Source organism: Phacochoerus africanus, chromosome 11 (genome assembly GCF_016906955.1).
Source record: "Phacochoerus africanus isolate WHEZ1 chromosome 11, ROS_Pafr_v1, whole genome shotgun sequence".
NCBI lineage: Eukaryota > Metazoa > Chordata > Mammalia > Artiodactyla > Suidae > Phacochoerus > Phacochoerus africanus.
Window position 1 is genome coordinate 83430612 of NC_062554.1, and position 21260 is coordinate 83451871.

At 34.0% G+C, this 21260-nt stretch overlaps 1 protein-coding gene across 4 annotated transcripts in view; it reads right to left on the reverse strand.

Moving 5' to 3' along the window:
• DGKB (diacylglycerol kinase beta) overlaps positions 1–21260 on the reverse strand; it is a 708921-nt gene that overhangs the window by 554039 nt on the left and 133622 nt on the right. For 2 of the 4 annotated variants that reach the window (XM_047753442.1, XM_047753440.1), the window contains exons 3-4: positions 3736–3812; positions 105–125 (exon numbers count right to left, since the gene is read on the reverse strand). In XM_047753442.1, the coding sequence (XP_047609398.1) occupies positions 105–125; positions 3736–3812 (98 nt within the window). The remainder of the gene's footprint in view (positions 1–104; positions 126–3735; positions 3813–21260) is intronic. The other 2 variants (XM_047753443.1, XM_047753441.1) reach the window with 1 other exon arrangement.

Sequence of the window (21260 nt, forward strand, 5' to 3'; positions counted from 1 at the left end):
ACTGGTACCAAAGTACAGCTCAGTGATATGGATGAGAAATTCATAGCTCACATCAGAATAAAGAAAGAAAAGACAGATTTTTAATAGAAAAGAAAATGTCTTACTTGGTTAAGAATGTCTTGTTTCTGTGCATGCAAGGAAAGAAAGAATACATGTGTTAATGTAAGATAATTTATACTCTTAATCTCATATCACTGATAATTTAACTGAAAAGTCAAGTTTATGGATTGAATTTAAAACATACCCTAGGATCCATGGGTCTCAAAAGTGTGGTTTCAAAATATCAGCTTCAGCATCAGCTGGGAAACTGATAGAAATACAAATTTTGAGCCCCATCCCAGAAACACAGAACCTAAATGGTGAAGCAATAATTTCTATTTTAAGAAGATCCCCAGGTGATTCTGATCCAAGATAAAATTTGAGAATCGTTGACTAGGTCAGTCTTAGAGTGAAATAAGCAAACAGTTCTGACATGAGAAAAAGATAATAAATAACACATACAGTATAATTAATACCTTTCAGAGAAGAATATAAAAATATTACAGTATATATAAAGGTAGATTATACCTATCCCCACTTCTAGTGTTTCCTTCTATTAGGATAGCTTGCCTAGCCTCTCTCCCTTCCTTTGAAGATATATATCTTTCCATACATACACTACTACTTAATTGCTTCAAATCTCTTCAAATGTTAAATAAATAATTTGGTACCAAATTTTAATTCCAGTGCAAAAATACTTACATACGCAATGCCAAACTGGTTCTTTCTCATATTATAAAATTTTACTTTTGTGTATCAGTTATATCTGAGATGTTCTGACTGTTTTACTGTGAACATTTTCACTGAGACTGGATGGTGACTAATACAGTCTACCTGTAATCATATGCTGTATTATTCAGATAAGATTAGGTGGAAATCCTACCTTGCTAGGCATGAATAGGTAAAAATTACATGCAGTGGAGCATGCTATACTCATTTTATAATCAGTGCCATTCAATGCATGTGAAATATCTTTCCCATCCTGATATTCTTCTCATCTCCTCCAGGTCTTTCCTCTCATTTTAATGGCCTCGTCAATTAAGTGAATAGAAAGATCTTAATCTGGAATTCTGAACAACTGGATTTCAATGATGGTTACTGTCACAAGCCTAGATGGTTAATTTTAGGGAAGTAATTTTACTTTCCTTGAAATGAGTTTCTTTTATTTCAAACTTTAATAATCATATTTGTCTAGTTATCTCAAGCCTTTCTCAAGCTTTTATTCTTAGAGAAACTTTAAAGCCATTGTTTAAATTTATATCTTATGATTCTTTTATTTATTTCCTCAAAGGAAGATCATCAAATGATCTTTAAAAGAAAGGAATTAAAAATAAATGATTCATCCATATATTACACTTAATATTTCTTCTCTATTTGACTTAGGTCATATTTTCATTGGATTAAGTTTTTATATACAGAGCTTTTATTATTCAGTCATTTAAGTGAATGATAAGAAAAATAATGTATCTACCATTTAAGCCACTTTATTTGTAAAGGGGAAAGTGATTTATAGATATTTAGTTTGCTTTCTCTCTTGGCATATACATTTTATATGGATGATACAAGTCATGTCCATTTTAGAAAACAAAGTATTAGTTACTTATTCTAAAGCCAGACTAGATTAATCACTTTTCTAATTTTTCTTGTATAACTGAACACCAATTAGGTAGTCAGCTAAGCTTACTTTGGGTTCAACTTGACCAGTAGAGAGTGACAACTTCATATGTGAGTTGCCAGTATGAGTTATTTCCTACTATTAGAGTAACCTTTTATAAACTTGCTGGAGGCATGTACTGAAGAGAATCTGAAGGCCTTAAAGGTTTCTTTTTCAACACTGAATATGCCTCAGTATTTCCCATTGGCTTTCACAAAATACATACTCATGTTTAAAAGACTCATATAAACTTTCATTTTTCTCCTGAAGGGAAAAATACCTATCAGCTTTAAGATTAGAGAGTGGTTTCACTCTTAAATTAGAAATACTTTTGAGTCATAATGAGATCTAACTTTTTTTTTCCAACTGTTCATTATTTTAAGAATGCATTTCAAGAGCAGATCTGTGCACTTATGGTGAGGTATTACATTATTGAAAAGGATGACATCATATATGTGTCTAACAATGAACCTAGTAATTACCTCAATAAATCCAGTATACAGTGACTGAGAATCCACATGAAATACATAATCAGTAAGAGTAAGTCTTGAGAGTTCTTTAAATAAAAAATAATTGAAGCAAAAAGTCTACTTTGCAAACAAGATCGCATTCCAACTGAATTTATAGCCAACAGCTATCTTTAGAGAGAAAACACTGTTTTTTTCTATGTACATAAAATAGATAACATGCATGTTTTCTACTATAATTGGGAGTGTAAATATTAATGAAATTGTGAGCTCTTATAGCAAATCAGTAAAGTTGTCATCTCTACCTTTCCAACTCTGCTTTCTTGGTCTTTGAGATTTTCAGTTCTACAAATTTATTTGGCAACATTTTTTTTTTCTCATTCTAAAGGATCTAGGAAAATAAAATGTGAGGAGGATGTAGGCCAAATGTTTTCTTTTTTTCCCCATGATATAGGCAAATGGGAATGACTTTAAACTGTCTATTTTCTGCATCATATGTAGGCACTAAACATTAAAAAAGAAAATAAATCTTTAGTTAAAGTTTTAAACAGTATCGTTATGTATCAGAATGTAGACAGAATAAAATATGGAATGAAAGAGTCATCACTGGAATAAAAATAACTAGTATTGGAAATACTAAAACAAAAAAATATGAAAATTTTGAGGTTAGAATTTAGAATTTGGGTTTTGACTCAAGTATGTTCTATAAATCCCACAGTAGTAAAATGTAAAGGATAACCAAGAACTGTGCTTTTGTAAACATCTAAAACCACAATGGCAATAATAAAAAACCGACCACATTTTAATCAGTAAAAAAAAAAATCTATCTAGAAGGCTAGATAATATCCAAGCAAAAGAGTCTTCTGCAAATGGTAATTTGTTTTAACTCCCATATAATACAACTATCACTTGGTGAAGCTACAAAAGAAGTTAGAACAATGATGATCAAACATAAAACATATCTCAACTAACACTAAACACAAGGTCATTAACAAATAATTAGGAAGGGGAAAAGCATTCATTCAAGCAAAATGTTTCAAAGCAATTGACAGAACATCAATTTTTATAGGGAAAGAATTTCAGGGACTGATAATCTTACTGGTCATAGACTAAAAGAAGATAGAAGAAAGTTCTCTCTTTGTAACCAAGTTTAATCTTCAAAGTAATAGACCAGTTAGTTATAATAATTACGGAGTCCTTCTTCAGTCAAGGGAATAACTTTCTTGCCCCATACCAATGTGTGTTTGGGATTAACGTTTGTAAGTCGTAGAGTGAGAGTCAGGCATACGTTCCTTCTCCTTCTGTCTAATCCTACTTCCTGACTTCTAGAAAAAAAAAATCTAACATATATTATAGATAATCTGTACTCTTCCAAGCACACAATATAGAAATGATATTTTCACTAGCAAAATGTTTTTAGATGAAAAAAGTAGTACACTGTTTAATGTATCTTCCAGAATAGGATTTCATTACTAATTTCATTTTATATATTAATATATTTCCAATAACTCTTGGTTAAGAAATCTTCCTTCAAAAATCTATGTGAATCTTATATGAAGAAAAAAGAAGTTTTACCCCTTCAGGATTATACTTTGCAAGCACACCATTACCATGGAATTCTTCAAGAACATCTTTTAATTTCTTTGTAGAATCTGTAAGAAGTAAAAAACACACAAATCATTTATATATGCTACTGTGAATATACAGCCCAGTACAGAAATACAATATATATTTTTAGTATATATTTTGCAAGCACTTTCTATGTTATGACTACGTTAATTGGTTATACTATGCCCCTTGCTTGGTTGTAGGTTGTTCCAGGGAATAAAATGTACACTTCATTTTTAGAAGCATTCAAATGTATTACAAAGCTGAAACAATAGAATTGCACTAAAAACTGGAATTGAACTGATCAGAGCTATTCCTAAAATACAACAAATTATAGTACTTGCTTTGACATGTATCTAAGCAAAAAGTTATACAACTTCAGAGATAAGGCTCTATATTAAAGAGAAACTTGAAGCTGATTCCTTATTCCCAAACCCTTCCCTATGGTTGATAATACACTATGCCAAGTTAGCAGAACACCTTCTAGTCCTTCTTTATAGATGTAGACCCAGACCATCTATCTGTACATGCCTACAGAGACACAACACATACAGAAATGTAAATTCTGTAATAATATATCCCCAGAGACTATTTATTTCAACCATGGCTTGATCCCATGATAAAATGGAAGGGAAGAAAACTTATTCACAAGCTTTCCACAGAACCTTAGAGACACAGACTGAAGGTGGGCTTTTCATTTCAGACATGCAAAGAAGTTTAAAAAAAAAAGTCAGAAATCATTTACAAATGCCCTAGGGAAGGCAACAGCCTTTAAAATTACTCAAGTCATTTTTTAGCAGTTTACTGGTCATAGTTTGCATTGGAATATTCTCAGTAGGGTGAACACTAGGAGTAAATTACTAAATTAAGAGCCAAAATCTCTTTTGTGACTGCAATTTCCTTGAACTGAGGCTCAGTGGTGATCTTGGTCTGGGACAATTTAAGAAGGTCTGATTCATATTCAGATGAATCACCATCAACTCAACTTGTTCCTTTTCCAATTCCATTTTTAATGTGTTGACATCTGAAATTTACCCACAATCCAATTCCCACTTCACAATCTAGTCTAGAAATTGGAGCCTTATATTGTTTTCCTATTCATAACCCAATAATCTTTCTCAGGACCAGTTTCTCTAAGATTTTCCAGCCAGTCTTCTACAGATGGAGATACTGGCATGGAACACCACAGGGTTCCAGGTATATTGCCTGGACCCCATATTATTTAAACAGAATTCTCTTACATAAACTGCTACATATATCCTTGAATTCCAAAATTGTGCTATGTTGTGAGGTACCAATGCTGGGTTCTAGTACCTTCACAGGAGGTTATATAGTTACTTATTTTGTAACTCAGCTGCTTTTCTAGATTCGTTCCTATTACCTATCATCAAAAACATTCCTGACTTTTTAATTTTGTCTGAATGATGTCTGTCCAAAATAACACTGGGGCAGCAAAGGGAAGAAAGGATGCATGAATGAGTCTGACATATCCTCTACTATAAGACAGATACCAAGGAAGTGACACCTAGATGAACAGATAGTAGTTGAGTGAAAGACATAGTTTCAATCATATTTAAGCTAATATTGGAGTTTCAAGTATGAGAGCATAGTGACAAATTCCGGGCTGAGAAATCCAGGCAGGCAGCCAGAAAGGCAGGCAGCTGTGAGCTGGGAGAGCAATTTACAGTTAATACGTATCTGTAATGGGATAAAGGTCCAGCTTCCAAGAAGATTGGCAATTGAAATGCTGGGCAGCCACGTTCAAACATCTGATTTAACATCTGATTTACCCCGTGGGATAAGGGGTCAGGACAAATGCTCAACACAAAATATTGGGTCTTCTAGAAAGCAAAAGGGGGTCGTGACTTGAGGCAGTTCTGAAATAAAGGACTAATTTCCAGAGTTGCTGATGCTTGGCTTGGGTAATAGGGCAGGAAACTTGGAGGACAACACTGGACACCAATTACCACCTTTTGACTAGCATATCCATCTTAGCAGTAAGTAATTTAATGTTAATAACCATAATGGAAGAATGGGGTCATTTTAGGTTATCTTTTCCATCACTCTCAGTATCATCTAAGAAACAGGAATGTACTAAATCTAAAAGCAGGAGTCATTTTGCTCATCAAAGCCTTTGTTAAATGCTAGAACAGAGGAATTTATATGAGGATTGACAGAGCAGATATTCTCTTATGGTGTGGTTTGTCTTTCTAGCACCTGCTCTACTGCATGAGTTTTTCCAGAGGTCTGCTAAAGTGCCCACTCCCTGTGAATCCTCTCATGTTTGGCTGAGCCACATGATATCCAAAGCCATGAGAGTTAAACTAGCTACACTTAAGAAAAATTACAGTTAGGAATATTCAGAATGTTTACCTGATTTCCACTGAAAATTTGTCCTTTTACATAATTTGGTCATAAAAATAAATAATTTGGTAAGCATGTTTGGCAAAGTTTAGGAAATAGAGAAATCAAGCTAATGGGTTCTAAAGATGCTACATAAAAATAAAACACTTTTGGTTTATCTCATATCTCTTTAGATGTCTCTTGCACTTTGAATGAGCTTCCTTTGGGATTTTACTGCCTCTTTGCCTCTTTATTCCAAAAAACTCAACACACATTTGTCAGATTAATTGCCATGGCTCCATAGAGTAATGGAAAGATTTAAAGCCAGATAGATTTGGATTTCAGGCTTGGCTCTAGAACTCTTGGCTGAATATTCCTAAGCATATATTTAACCTCTCTGTGGATCAGTTTTCTAATGCTTAAAATTGGAATAATGATATGGATCTTGAAATATTGTGTCTAGCAAAATGTCTAGTGCTGAACAAATTTCTGTTCCTTTGTTCTACCCAACACAGACTTCAAACACATCATCATTCAGTATTTCATGTGTCTTTAAGTTGAAGTACAAGCTCCTCCCACTGGCATCACAGATGTGTGAGAATATAATACAAACCTACTTAGAAATAATTATTTTCTTTATCTTCTATATTTGTAATTCAATATACAAATATCCTATTCTTAGGTATCCCATTGTTTTAGAGGCATTCTTTTGCTCATGATGTTCTTTTGGCCCAGCATTCCAAAAAATGTCAAATGAAGTTCAGACATAATGTATGCCATAGTTTCCCTGCTACCTTGTCCATAGAATTTCTCAGAGCCACTTTCAACCACAGTAGATAGCAATTTACCCTGAATGGAAGCCTTATAACAAGTCTCTTAGACACCATACCTGATTGAGGCATTGAGTACTATTATATGAATTAAAGTTTGCTTGTAGAACATTTTGGAATTTACAAAGTGTTTTTTCTTCTTATTTCATTTAAAAATTAAAATTATCTTATAACTTAATCTAACTTTCACCTACTTTAAAACATAAAAAATCAAGGTTAAAGAAACCATGTACAGCAGAAATTGGCACAGAACAGCAGAAAATGGCACCACATTGTAAATCAACTATACATCAATAAAAAGCAAAATGAATAAAAAAAGAAGTCACTACATATTCAAAATCACACAGATAAGAGATTAAAGTACTGATACAAGCTTATATATGACCTAAATCTGGTTTCTTTATGTTTGAAGACAAATCACTGTAAGTTTCCATTACAGCCAAGTCATCTTATTTGGAGAACATAGCCACTATTAATTTAGTTCACAGTATTTTATCACCTATTTTTCTAGTACATGGGAATACCCCATTTCTTTTTTGCCAGTTTAAATTAACAGATGAAGAATATATCTTCCATACATACAAGAAATATAAGAGGAGGGGCTGAGATGGTGGTGGAAAGATTCTGAGTTCACCTCCTCCCATGAGCACATCAAAATTACAACTATTTATACAGCAACTGTCAATGAGAATGATCTGAAAACTAGAGAAAAGATTTTCTAAAACTAAAGATATAAATAAGAAACCAGAGTTTCTGTTATGGCTCAGTGAGTTAAGAAGCCAACTAGTATCCATGAAGATGCAGTCTGGATCCCTGGCCTCACTCAGTGGGATAAGAATCTGACAGATGTAGACTACAGATGCAGCTTGAATCTGGTATTGCTGTTGATGTGGCCTTGGCTGGCAGCTGCATCTCCAATTCAACCCCTAGCCTGGGAATTGCCCTGTGCACTCCTCTCCCCCCAAAAAACCACAATAAGACTGGTATGAGGGATGGAAAGGTGGTATAGTGAAGGCATATATTTTCAGAGTGTTTGGGGGGCACAAAATCGAAGATAATCACAATTACAGAAGTTCCCCTGCCCAGGAGTGAGTGCTCCAAGCCCTATAAGCAGCCCCCTGGCCAGGAGACTGGTGTAAGAAAGACTTACCCCCAGAACATCTGGCATTGAAGGTGAGTAAAACTGGCATTTAGGATGACTGAAAGGCTGTAGGAAACAGAGACTTTGCTCTTAAAGGGCACAAACAAAATCTCACATGCTCACCCTGGGCAGAAGCACTAATTTAAAAGGAGTCTGGGTTGTACCCACCTACTGATCTTGAAGAGCCTCTTAGAGATGTAGAAGGCATCAGGGACTTTTCCTGGGACACAGATAACTGTGGCAGTCATTGTTAGGAGCTCATTCTACCACATAGAAGCCCATTCTACACTAGTACTCGCAAGTGCCATTGTGGAGTCTTCTCTCTAGTCTCTGAGTACTGGGAATGGCTTCATCCATCAGCCAGTCCATGCAAGTTCTACAACACCCCAGGCCAAGCAGGAAGCTACACAGGGACATGGCCTCACCATCACCAGGCTGGCTGCAACTATAGATTCCCTTGAGCCCCCTAAACACCCTGAAAATCAACTCCACATATCGTGGGGAAGAAACCAGTTCTAGGAATACTGGAACCTGAAGCAAGCAAGCCAGGTGGGTCATAACTCTGCCCACCAGTGGTCCACCAGCAAGACCAGGACCACATTCAGGCCTGGCCCCACTCACCAACAGCCTGAAGCTTCTGCACTGGATAGGAAACTAACAGGGCTGGAGGCCAGCCTACGACCATGACCACAGTACTGGCATGACAACAAAAGAAGGGCCCACACAGCCCACATAAAGGGCACTCCTACAGCATATAGCTCTGGTGAACAAAAGGAGTGTGCTGTTGGGCACACTCCCTTTTATGTAGGATGTTTATGTAGGATGTTTTCTACATAAAGCCACCTCTCCAAGATTGGGAAATATAATTAACCTAACAAATCTAGGGGAACAAAAACAGAGAATCAGGCAAAAAGGTCATAGTAGGCACACTATTGTACTTAAAATGGCAAAAAAATAAAGAAAAAGAATACTGAAAGCAGCAAGGGAAAAGCAACAGTTACACACAACCCCAATAAGACTGTCAACTGACTTTATTAGCAGAAACTTGAAGACCAGAAGGGGTGGTACAATATATTTGAAGTGATGAAAGGGGAAAAAACCTTCAACTGAGAATACTATACCTGCCAAGACTATCATTCATACTCCAAGGAGAAATAAAGAGTTTTATTGAAAAGCAAAAATTATGAGTCTAATTCCACTACACTGGCTATGTAAGAAATATCAGAGATACTTTTCTAAGTGGAAAAGAAAAGGCCATGATTAGCAATATGAAAATTATAAAAGGAAAAATCTCTTGGTAAAGGAAAATATATAGTAATGGTAGTAGATCAACCACTTATGAACCTAGTAGGAAGGTTAAAAGACAAGGTTAAAATCACATACATCCATAATAAGCAGTTAAGGGATACACAAAACAAGATGTAAGACACAATGTCAAAAAAATTAAAAACCCACAAATTAATACAGTAACATAATAGCATGAATTAATCATCAAATCACAAGAGGTAATAAAAAAAAGAATAAAATCTTGCCCTTTGCAACCATATGGATGGATCAGGAGAGTATGCTTAGATGGAGAAATACAAATATTGCATTTTATCACTTATATGTGCATCTAGAAATAAAAGAATGAATGAATATAATAAAACAGAAACAGACTCACAGATATGGAGAAGAAAGTAGTAGTTACCAGTACCAGGGGAGAGGGAAAGGGGTAGAAATAAGATAGGGATAGAAGCAAGATAATAGGATACAAACTACTATGTATATAAAATAAATAAGCAAAAATGATATATTCTACACCACAGGGAATATAGCCAATATTTTATAATAAATGTAAATGAAGTATAATTTATGAATTATTGAATGGCTGTGCTGTACATCTAAAACTAATATATTATAAAACAATATAAAATATTGTATTATAACAATATTATAAATGAACTATACTTTAAAAAGTCACAAGGGAATAGAGCAAAAGGAAGAACAAAAAAGAACTACAAAAATAACCTGAAAACTATTAATTAAATGCCATAAGTATATATCTATCATTAATTGCTTTAAAAACAAATGGACCAAATGCTCCAATCAAGATACATAGAGTGGCTGAATGGATACACACACAAAAAAGACCTATCAATATGCTGCCTACGAGACTCATTTCAAATCTAAAGACACACACAGATTGAAAGTGAGGAGATAGAAAAGTATTTCAAGCAAATGGAATGAAGAGGATACCAGAGAAGCAATATTTATATTGGACAAATTAGACTTTAAAACAAAGACTGTAACAAACGACAAAGAGGGACATTACATAATGATAAAAGAATCAATCCAAGAAATAGATGTAACAACTGTAACTATATATGTAGCCAACATAAAAGCAAACATATACACAGAAATTGATAATACCGCCACAAGAAACTTTAACATACCTCTTACATCAATGGATGGGCCAGTCCGATATAAAATCAATAAAGAAACTGTGTCTTTAAAGAGCACATTAGATCCCACTCCTGGGCATCTATCCAGAGAAAACCAGGACTTGAAAAGATAATGTACTCCAATGTTCACTGAAGCACTATTACAATAGCCAAGATATGGAAACAACCTAAATGCCCATTGACGGATGAGTGGATAAAAATGTGGTACATATACACAATGGAATATTACTCAGCCACTAAAAGGAACATGGATGGACCTAGAAATTACCATGCTAAGTGAAGTTAGTCAGTGAGATGCCAGTGTCATATGCTATCACTTACATGTGGAATCTATAAAAAGGACACAAGGAACTTCTTTGCATAACAGATACTGACTACAGACTTTGAGAAACTTACAGTTTCCAAAGGAGACAGGATGGGGGTGGGGGATAGGCTGAGGGTTTGGGATGGAAATGCTATAAAATTGGGTTGTGATGATCACTATACAACTATAAATGTAATAAAAATTCATTGAATTAATAAAATAAAGAACACAGAGCAGATGGGGTTAAATGTTATATAGAGGACATTCCATCCTAAAGCAGGAGAATACACCTTTTCATCAAGTGCAAATGGAGTATTCTCTAGCACAGATCACATGCTAAACCAAAAAACAAGTCTCAGTATATTTAATATTAAAATCATAGCAATCATCTATTCTGACTAGAAAACTATGAGACTAGAAATCAAATACAAGAAAAACAATTTCAAAAAACCTAAACAAATGGAGGCTAAATCATATACTCTAAACAACCAATGGATCTTTGAAGAAATCAAAGAGAAAAAAAATCTGAACACAAAAACAAAAGAAAACAAAGTAACCCACTGCATATTCACTGAAGCAAAAGCAGTTCTAAGAGGAAAGACTACAGCAATAGAAGCCTACTATACAAAACAAGAAAAATCTCAAATAACCCAATCTTACACCTAAAGGAACTAGGAAAAGAAGAACAAATATGAAGAGATCAAGATGGCAGAATAGGAAGATAAAGGACTCACCTCCTCTACAAACACCTCAAAAATAAATCTAAATGTGGAATAATTCTCACAGAAAATTAAGAAGCAGACTGAAAAAGTCTCCTATATAACCAAGACTGCAGGAAATAACCACATGAAATTGGGTAGCAAGAGCATAGAGGTGATCAGGTCAGCATGTGTGTCCCTAAGTGGGGACAGGGGACTCAGAAGAGGAGAGGAATTAAATGGGCAGAGAATCTCCCTGGGGAGCTAATGGTTCAAGATACATAATGAGTGTCCTGGCCCTGGGATCTGACATTGGGAAAATAAAACAATCTTGGTTAGTTGGAGATCTTCTATTAGATTGGGCTAATAGAAGGTCTGCGGGAAGTCAAACTCTGTTCATGAGGAGCATACATACACACACTTACTCCCAAAACAAGGCCGAAAAGGCAGATTGAAATTAGATCCTGATTCTCCTAGCAGCATTAGTTATAATAGCCAAGATATGGAACCAACCTAACTGTCCATCAACAGATCAATGGATAAAGGAGATCTGGGGTGTGGGTGTGTGCACCTGTGTTTATTTATAGAATAAATTCTGTCATTTGCGACAATGCAATGGACCTAGAGGGTATTTTGCTTAGTAACATAATTCAGATAGAGAAAGACAAATACTGCAAATAATCACTTACATGTGGAATCTAAAGAATAAAACAAACATACAAAACAAAACAGAAACAGACTTGAAGATATAAAGAACAAACTAGTTACCAGTGAGGAGAGGAAAAGGAGGATGGGCAAAATAGGGGATTATGTGTAGGGGATTATGAGATACAAACTATTATATATAAAATAAATAACAAGGATATATGGCACAGCACAGGTTAATACAGCAATTACTTTGTAATAACTTTAAATACAGTATAATCTATAAAATATTGAATCTATGCTATATACCTGAAACTAACATAACCTCATAGATCAACTGTAATTTAATTTTTAAAAAGAACAAACAAAATCTGAAGTGAATTGAAGATAATAGATTTTAAAGATTGGAGCAGAAATAAAACAGAGAAATAAATTAGAAAATATTCATAAAAAAGTTATTTGATAAGATAAAACTAATAAATATTTAGCCAGATTCACCATAAAAAAAGAAGGCCCAAATCAATAAATTCAGAAACAAATAAAAGCATAAATGAAAGCACGGAAATGCAAAGGATCATAACAGATTACTATGAAATATATACCAATAAAATGGACAATCTAGAAAAATGGTAAGAAGCCTAAAACTGCACAATTTCCTAGGACTGAACCTGGAACAAATAGAAAATATGAACAGACCAATCATCAATAGTGAAACTGAATCAGTAATTAACAGATTCTCAACAAAAAAAAAAAAGTCTAGGACCAAATAACATTACACATAAACTTTACCAAACATTTAGGGATGAAATAATACCTATCCTACTCAAACTACTCTAAAAAATTATAGTGAAAGGAACACTTCTATACTCATTCTACCAGGCCAGCATCATTGTGATATTAAAACTTGACAAATACAACAAACAAAAAAGAAAATTTCAGGCCAATATTCATAATAAATATAGATACAAAAATAACCAACAAAATATTGGCAAACTGAATTCAACAATACATTAAAAATATCATATGTTGTGATTAAGTGGAATGTTAACATAGATCTGTAAAGATGGTTCAATATCTACAAATCAGTTAATATGATTATCAGGTTACAAAATTGAAGGATAAAAATCATAAAATCATCTCAAAAGATGCAGGAAAAGCTTTTAACAAAACCCAAAATTCATTTAAGATTAAAAAAATGAAGTTCTTAACAAAGTGGTATAAAGGGAAGATACTTCAATAAGTTAAGCCATATATGACAAGCCTACAGCTGACATTATGTACAAAGGTGAAAAGCTGAGACAATTCTTCTAAGATCAGCAATATGAAAAGGATGCCCACTCATTACTTTTATTCAACATAGCGTTAGAAGTCATAGCCACAGCAATCAGGAAAAGAAATAAAAAGAACCCAAACTGAAAATGAAAAAAGTTGTCAATGTTTTCAGACGACATGATACTCTACATAAAAAATCCTAAAAATGCCACCAAAAAAATCAGTTAGTATAATTCATCAATAAATTCAGTAAATCTGCAGGATACAAAATTATTATAAAGAAAACTGCTGTATTGGAGTTCCCATCGTGGCACAGTGGAAAGGAATCTGACTAGGAACCATGAGGTTATGGGTTCAATCCCTGACCTCGCTCAGTGGGTTAAGGATCTGGCGTTGCCATGAGCTGTGGTGTAGGTCACAGACATGGCTCAGATCTGGTGTTGCTGTGGCTCTGGTGTAGGCTGGTGGCAACGGCTTTGATTAGATCCCTAGCCTGGGAACCTCCATATACCATAAGTGCAGCCCTAAATTAAAAGACAAAAGACAAGACAAGACAAGACAAGACAAGACAAGAAAAAATGTGTTTCCATATATCAAACAACCAACTATGGATAGGTAAATTACAAAATCAATCTCATTTACATTTGCATCAAAAATAATAAAAAATACCTAGGAATAAATCAAACCCAGAAAGTAAAAGACTTGTCCTCAGAAACATAAAAGCCATTGATGAAAGAAATTAATACAAATAATGGAAAAATATACCATGCTCGTGGATGGTAAGAATTAAATTGTTCAAATGACCATATTACATAAAATAATCTACAGATGCAATGCAATCTCTATCAAAATACCACTAATGTTTTTTCACAGAAATAGAACAGATAGTTTAAAAACCTGTATGGAAACACAAAAAAGAATAGCCAAAACAATCTTGAGAAAGAATTAGCTAGAAATATCAATCTCCCTGATTTTAAACTGTACTACAGAGCTTGAGTAATTAAAACAGTGTAGTATTAGCACAAAGACAGACACAAAGACCAATGAAAGAGAATAGAGAGCCAAGAGTTAAATCCACATTTATATGGTCAGTTAATCTACGACAAAGGAGGTAAGAATATACAGTGGGGAAAACATAGCCTCTTCAGTAAATGGTGCTGAGAACTTAATAGCCCCATGCAAAAGAATCAAACTGGAACACTTTCTCACACCATATACAAAAATAAACTCAAAATGGATTAAAAACTTAAATGAAAGACCTGAAACCATAAAACTCTTAGAAGAGCATATTCTTTGACAATGGTCTTAGCAATATTTTTTTAGGATATGTCTGCTCAGGCAAGGGAGACAAAAGTAAAAATAAGCAAATGGAATTACATCAAACTAAAAAGCTTTTGCATGGAGAAATTTTTTGCTAACAAAATGTAAAAGGTTGTCTATTGCATGGGAGAAAGATATTTGCAAATGACATATCTGAAAATGGGTAAATATCCAAAATATACAAAGAATCCACATAATTCAACATTGAAAACAAACAAAAATTCATTGAAAAAACTGGCAGAGGACCTAAATAGGCATTTTTCAAAAAAAGACATACATATAACCAACATACACATGAAAATATGTTCAACATCACTAATCATCTGGGAAATGCAAAATCAAACAACAATAAAATATTACCTTACACTTCTTAGAAATGGCCATTATCAAAAAGACAAGAAATAATAAGCATAGTACACTGTTCATGGGAATGCAAATTGGTAGTCACTATGGAAGATAGTATGGAGTTTCCTCAAGAAATTAAAAACAAAATTACCATATGATCCAGCAATTCCACTTCTGGCTATTTATCTGAAGTAAACAAAAACACTAATTCAAAAAGATATATGTGTCCATATGTTTATTGTTGCATTATTTGCAACAGCCAAGATATGGAAGTAACTTGTGTCCGAAAGTAGATGAATACTGTCCATCAATAGACAGATGAATAAAGAAGATGTGAAGTATACAAAGTATTCTACAAGGAATACTTCTATATATGTCATAAGAATGAAATGTTCACATGGGGAATATAATCAGTTATACTGTAATATCTTTTTATGGTGATGGGTACTAGATACCTTCTGGTGCTCATTTTGAAATGTAAAGAAGTATTGAATCATGTTGTGCACCTGAAACTAACATAGTGATGTGTGTTAACAGTACCTCTGTGAAACAAACATGTAGAAACTATGAAGAAACATCAAATTGCTAATGAGTTATCTCTGAGAGATGGGGATTATGGGTGATAATTAATTTTTATTTTATGCTCTCCTAGTTGTTTGCAATAAAAATGTATTGTTCATAAAATTAGAAAAAATAAATGTCATCAAAAATTTTTTAAAAAAGAAACTCTACAGAGTTCTGGTTTATAACATCAATTAAATTCTATGGGATGATTTAAGAAGTAAAGCACTAAACAAAATCTTTACCAAAAAAAAGTATATATGAAGCAAAAAAAAAAAAAACGCCAGAAAAGTAACATGGATTTTTAAAATTTAAGTGTTTCATTGCATGATTTTCTTTTTGGCTCAGGATTATTTTATGTTTGATAATGTTTTAAAAAAACACACAGTTTTTAAAAAAACTTTATATTTTCATAATATATTTTATATAATTATAAAAAGGAATATTTCGGAAATAACATTAAACGTTTATGCTGCATTATAAAGGAAAATTACATCAAAAAGACAGAGGTCCACTGAACAGAAGAAAAAATCTGCAAATAAGACATTCTTCTTATGCCCATGAGAAAATCTTTTAAAAATTAGTTCCAAAGTAAATATATTTTAAAAGCCAAGGCCAATAATCTCACCACCTAAATCATAGTCACATTTGCTATGAGAAGATTATTAGATTTCATAATTAATACCAAGACTATCCAACTTATAAAATTCATTTTTCATCATTGAAAATAACAAGATTTTAAAGAACTGTAGATTAAAATCTTGTCCTTTATTTGCAAAAATAGACAATGCCATTGGGTGCCTATTTCAGTGAGGACACTGGGTTTCCAGAGGAAGAATGAACCCTTTGACAATCTGAGAGAAGCTGCCAAAGCCTTTGATCTTAATATTACATGGGACCATTGCAAAACTCATCTTTCAGTTCTCTCTACTTAGCACTTCTAAAATTTTCCTTCAAAATCCAGACTTCCCAGCAGAGTTTTTTCCCTTATCACAAGGGATATTTGTGGCCTGGAAATCTTCCCTGTGCCCAGTTGGAGGCATCTTTGCAGTAGCTGTTTTAACCCTGTAGTAGTAGGGTCATGTAGCTTCAACCGTTGAAAGAGAAGACTATTCTCATATAAATACTGAGTTAGCATTAATGTGCATAACATATTAGTACAAATCTTCCTCAACTTGTGATGGGGCAACATCCTGATAAATCCATCATAAGCTGATAATATAAATCAAAAACTCATTTATTTAATATATCTAACACAGCAAAAATCATAGCTTAGCCTAGCCTAACATACACGTGCTCAAAACATTTACATTAATGTATATTTCAGCAAAATCATCCAACACAAAGCTGCTTTTCTAATAAAAGCTTGAGTATCTCATGCAATTTATTGAATACTGTACCCAAAGTGCAAAAAGGAATGGTTGTATGGGTACAGAATGGTTTTAAGTGTATGAGTTGTTTACCTTTCCAAGTCTGTGGCCAACTGAGAGCTGCAGAGCACTGCTGCCACCCAGCATCAAGAGAGATTATCATATCACACATTGGCAGCCTTGGAAAAGATCAAAATTCAAAATTCAAAGTACAGTTTCTATTGAATGCATATCAATCACTTCTGCACCTTTATAAAGTCGAAAAACCATTGAATTTATCTACCCTAAGCTAAAGACCATCTGTAAATGGTACAAATGTAAACTTGATAAAGTTTCCCTTAGCTCTATCATATTTAAAATGAGTGAAAAAGCTTTATCTTTGTCTAACCCAAACATTTTTGTGTCTAACTCAGGGGTACACAAACCTGGATTCATCTTAGAATCATCTGAGTAACTTGAAATATATTGATGCCTGGGCCCAAAATACAGTGATAAAAATTGCATTGGCCTAGCATGGCTCTCAGAAACAGGAATTTTTTAAAAGCTTCTCACATGATTCATATGCTCAGCTAAGGCTGAAATAACCTTTGATCCCATTCTTAAAAAGATACACAAAGAAATTAAAAGTTAATCAGTATTTTTTTTTCTTGCTACATTTTCCTATGTATGTATGTATATATGTATGTATGTATGTTTGGTCTGTATATATGTATGTATATATGTTTGGCCAGAGATTGAACCCACAACCTCATGGTTCCTAGTCAGATTCGTTAACCACTTAGCCACGACAGGAACTCCAATTTAATGGAAAGTGCACTTTTTTTTTTGTCCTTTTGCGTATACTTAAATTTAAGATGTGTGAATCTAGTGCAATGCCTTGGACAAAATATTGTAAGAGTAAATCTTTGTATATGCACCTCTTACAACAGCCAAGACATGGAAACAATCTAAATGTCCACTGACAGATAAATGGATAAAGAAGTTGTCATAGAAATATGTAATGTAATATTACTTAGTCATAAAAAAAATGAAATAATGCCATTTGCAGCAACATGGGTGGACCTAGAGATTATCATACTAAGTGAAGTAAGTCAAAAAGAGAAAGACAAGTTCCATATGACACCACCTATATGTGGAACTTAAGATATGACATAAATTAACTTATCCATGAAACAGAAGCAGACTTACAGACACAGAGAACAGACCTGTGGTTGCCAAGGAGGAAGGATGGTGGAGGAATGGGTTGGGAGTTTGGGATTAGTAGAGACAAACTATTATATTTAGAATGGATAAAAAACAAGGTCTTACTGTATAGCACAGGAAACTACATGCAATATCCTCTAATAAACCACAATGTAAAAGAAAGAAATAAAACATAGTGCCTATAGTTAACAATTAAAAAAAGAGTGAATCTTTGGACAAAGTATCTGATAATTTTGTTAGCAAACTTAAGTCAGCCCAACACAGGCCTAAGAGCTCATGAAATAATTTATATTGTATAAAGATTGTATTGTGTAGGAAATTCATTAAGAAAAGATATATTTTTATTTGAGCCACTCATCTATACAATAACAAAGTTGATACGAAAAATTTTTTTAATTAAGACTTTTAATTGGTGGTTGAACTGACTAGTCAGATTCAGTGAGGTGCTGACAAATTTTTAATAACCGCTACTATGGGTACAGAGTGCTGACCTGAAGTGTTTCTAACTTTAGGTCTTATAAATATTCCTACCATGGCCACTGCAGGCCTCTAACATGATGTCATGAACATGAAGTTGAGAAGAGAAGATAGTACTGGATTCACATGAGCAGTATTTGATGAACTAATCAATACAAAATGTTATATAATTTAGGGAAAATGAGCAGGTCTTTCAAAACAGAGATAAAAAACAGAAACAAAAGTCCCCAGTTGCAATTGTGTAATAATTCTTACAAATATCTGAGAGGCATGCATTAAGTTTAGGAGTCTTCTTTTAAGGACCTGGAATATATCATTGTACACAACAGAAAATATTCTGGCTCATGTGGTTCATAGTCTTATGCAAGGAGATGGAAAATAAACATAATACATAATGTAGTATGTTAAAAGATTTTAACTGCTGTGGGGGGAAAAACAGTACATGGTAAGAGGGAATATCAGCTTGCAGGACAGTTTATCACTTCATTTTTTATATATAATGATTTTTTTCCATTATAGCTGGTTTACAGTGTTCTGTCAATTTCCTACTGTACAGCATGGTGACCCAGTTACACATACATGTATACATTCTTGTTTCTCACATTATCATGCTCCACCATAAGTGACTAGACATAGTTCCCAGTCCTACACAGCAGGATCTCACTGCTAATCTGTTCCAAAGACAATTGTCCACATCTATTACCCACAAACTCCCAATCCATCCCACTTCCTCCCCCTCCCCCTTGGCAACCACAAGTCTATTCTCCAAGTCCATCATTTTCTTTTCTGTGGAAAGGTTCATTTGTGCCATATATTAGATTCCAGATATGAGTGATATCATATGGTATTTGTCGTTCTCTTTCTGACTTACTTCACTCTGTATGAGTCTCTAGTTCCATTCATGTTGTTGCAAATGGCATTATTTCATTCTTTTATATGGCTGAGTAGTATTCCATTGTATATATATATATATACCACATCTTCCTAATCCAGTCATTGTTGATGGACCTTTGGGTTGTTTCCATGTCTTGGTATCAGTTTAAATAAAAAGATTAGAGTTGACTTTTGTGAAAAGGTGACATTTGGGCAAAACTTTAAATCTGATTTATGTTTTAGAAGAGGTACTCTGTTCATGTAAAACTGATGATATCTGAATAAGCTTTGTGGACTATATCAATGTTTACTTTCTGATTTTGATAGAATTTTATAAACTGTCATTATGTGAAATATAATGATCTGCAACTGGTACATGGGATTTCCCATCTAAGTTTTTTTTTTTAAGTTTCTGTGAATCTGTCATTATTCCAAAATATTTTTTAAAGCAGCATTCCATTGAACTGAAAACAGACTGCAGAGACAGGGAAATAATTATGGAATTATTATGTTAATTCAGTCTAGAGATTTGATGAATTTACATGAAGGTATTTGTGACAGAGCAGGAACGATGGCTTATTTTGAATGCAGAGCCAAAAGAGTTTCCTGATAGACTGGATATGTGTTGTGCAAGTGAAGTCAATAATGATCCTAAAGTTTTATATTTGAGGAATTGGAGGGATGAAGTTGCCATATAGAGGAATGCGGAAGACGGCAGAGGGAGCAGATATGGGATGCAGAGTTCTCAATTTTAGTTTTAGGCATTTTATATTTGAGAAATCTATTAGACAATCCAAGTGTAGCCATTGAGTAAGCAATTATACCTAAGTGTTGAACTCAGGAGAAGGGCTGGGCAACAAAACTAACTTTAATGCTCTTTGCATGAATAATATTTAAATCCACAGAGCTGGATGATATCACATGGAAAGAAAACAAAGAGAAGACACCAAGGACTGAGATCTGGAATATTTGGGAGTTCAGATGGCAGGAAAAGAGGGGGCATGTGCAAGGAGACTAAGAATGACTACCAACTGAAATAAAAAACCAGAAGTGATATGGCATGAAAGCTAAGTATCACATTAATGTCAAGTAGGACGAGGAACAGAAGCTGATCGTCGGATTTAGCAAGAAGAAAGTTATCCCTGTCCTGTCAAGAACTGTTTCAGTTTAGTGGTTGAGACAAAAGCCCAATCGGAGTGAGTTAAGAGAAAATAGAATTGGAGAAATGGAAAGCAGCAAACAGAGGCAACTCATTCAAAAAGATTTGCTGCAAATGGAAGCAAAGAATTTGAGCAGCAGCTAGATGGGAGGAAGTGGACTCAAGATGATCATTTTTAAGAGGAGAAAAAAGAAAACAGAACGCAGGTAGAAATGATTCAGTGGAAAGGGAAAAAATTAAAAATGACAGAAAAGAAGTTGGAAAACCCACAAGAACGCTGTCCTTAATTGGACCAGAAAGAGTGCAGTTTTGTTCACAACTGAAAGTGGGAGGGCCTGGCTTAGGGTAAAGGAAAGGACAGTTTACTTAAGTAAGATAGAGGAGTTTATGGGCTCATGTGCTGGGGGAGTTAGAGGTTCAGTTGGTATACGTAAAGTTCTCTTCTGATTATTTTAGTTAATGAAGGAGAAAGAAAGGCTATCTGCTGAAAAAAGAGGACAGGGGAAG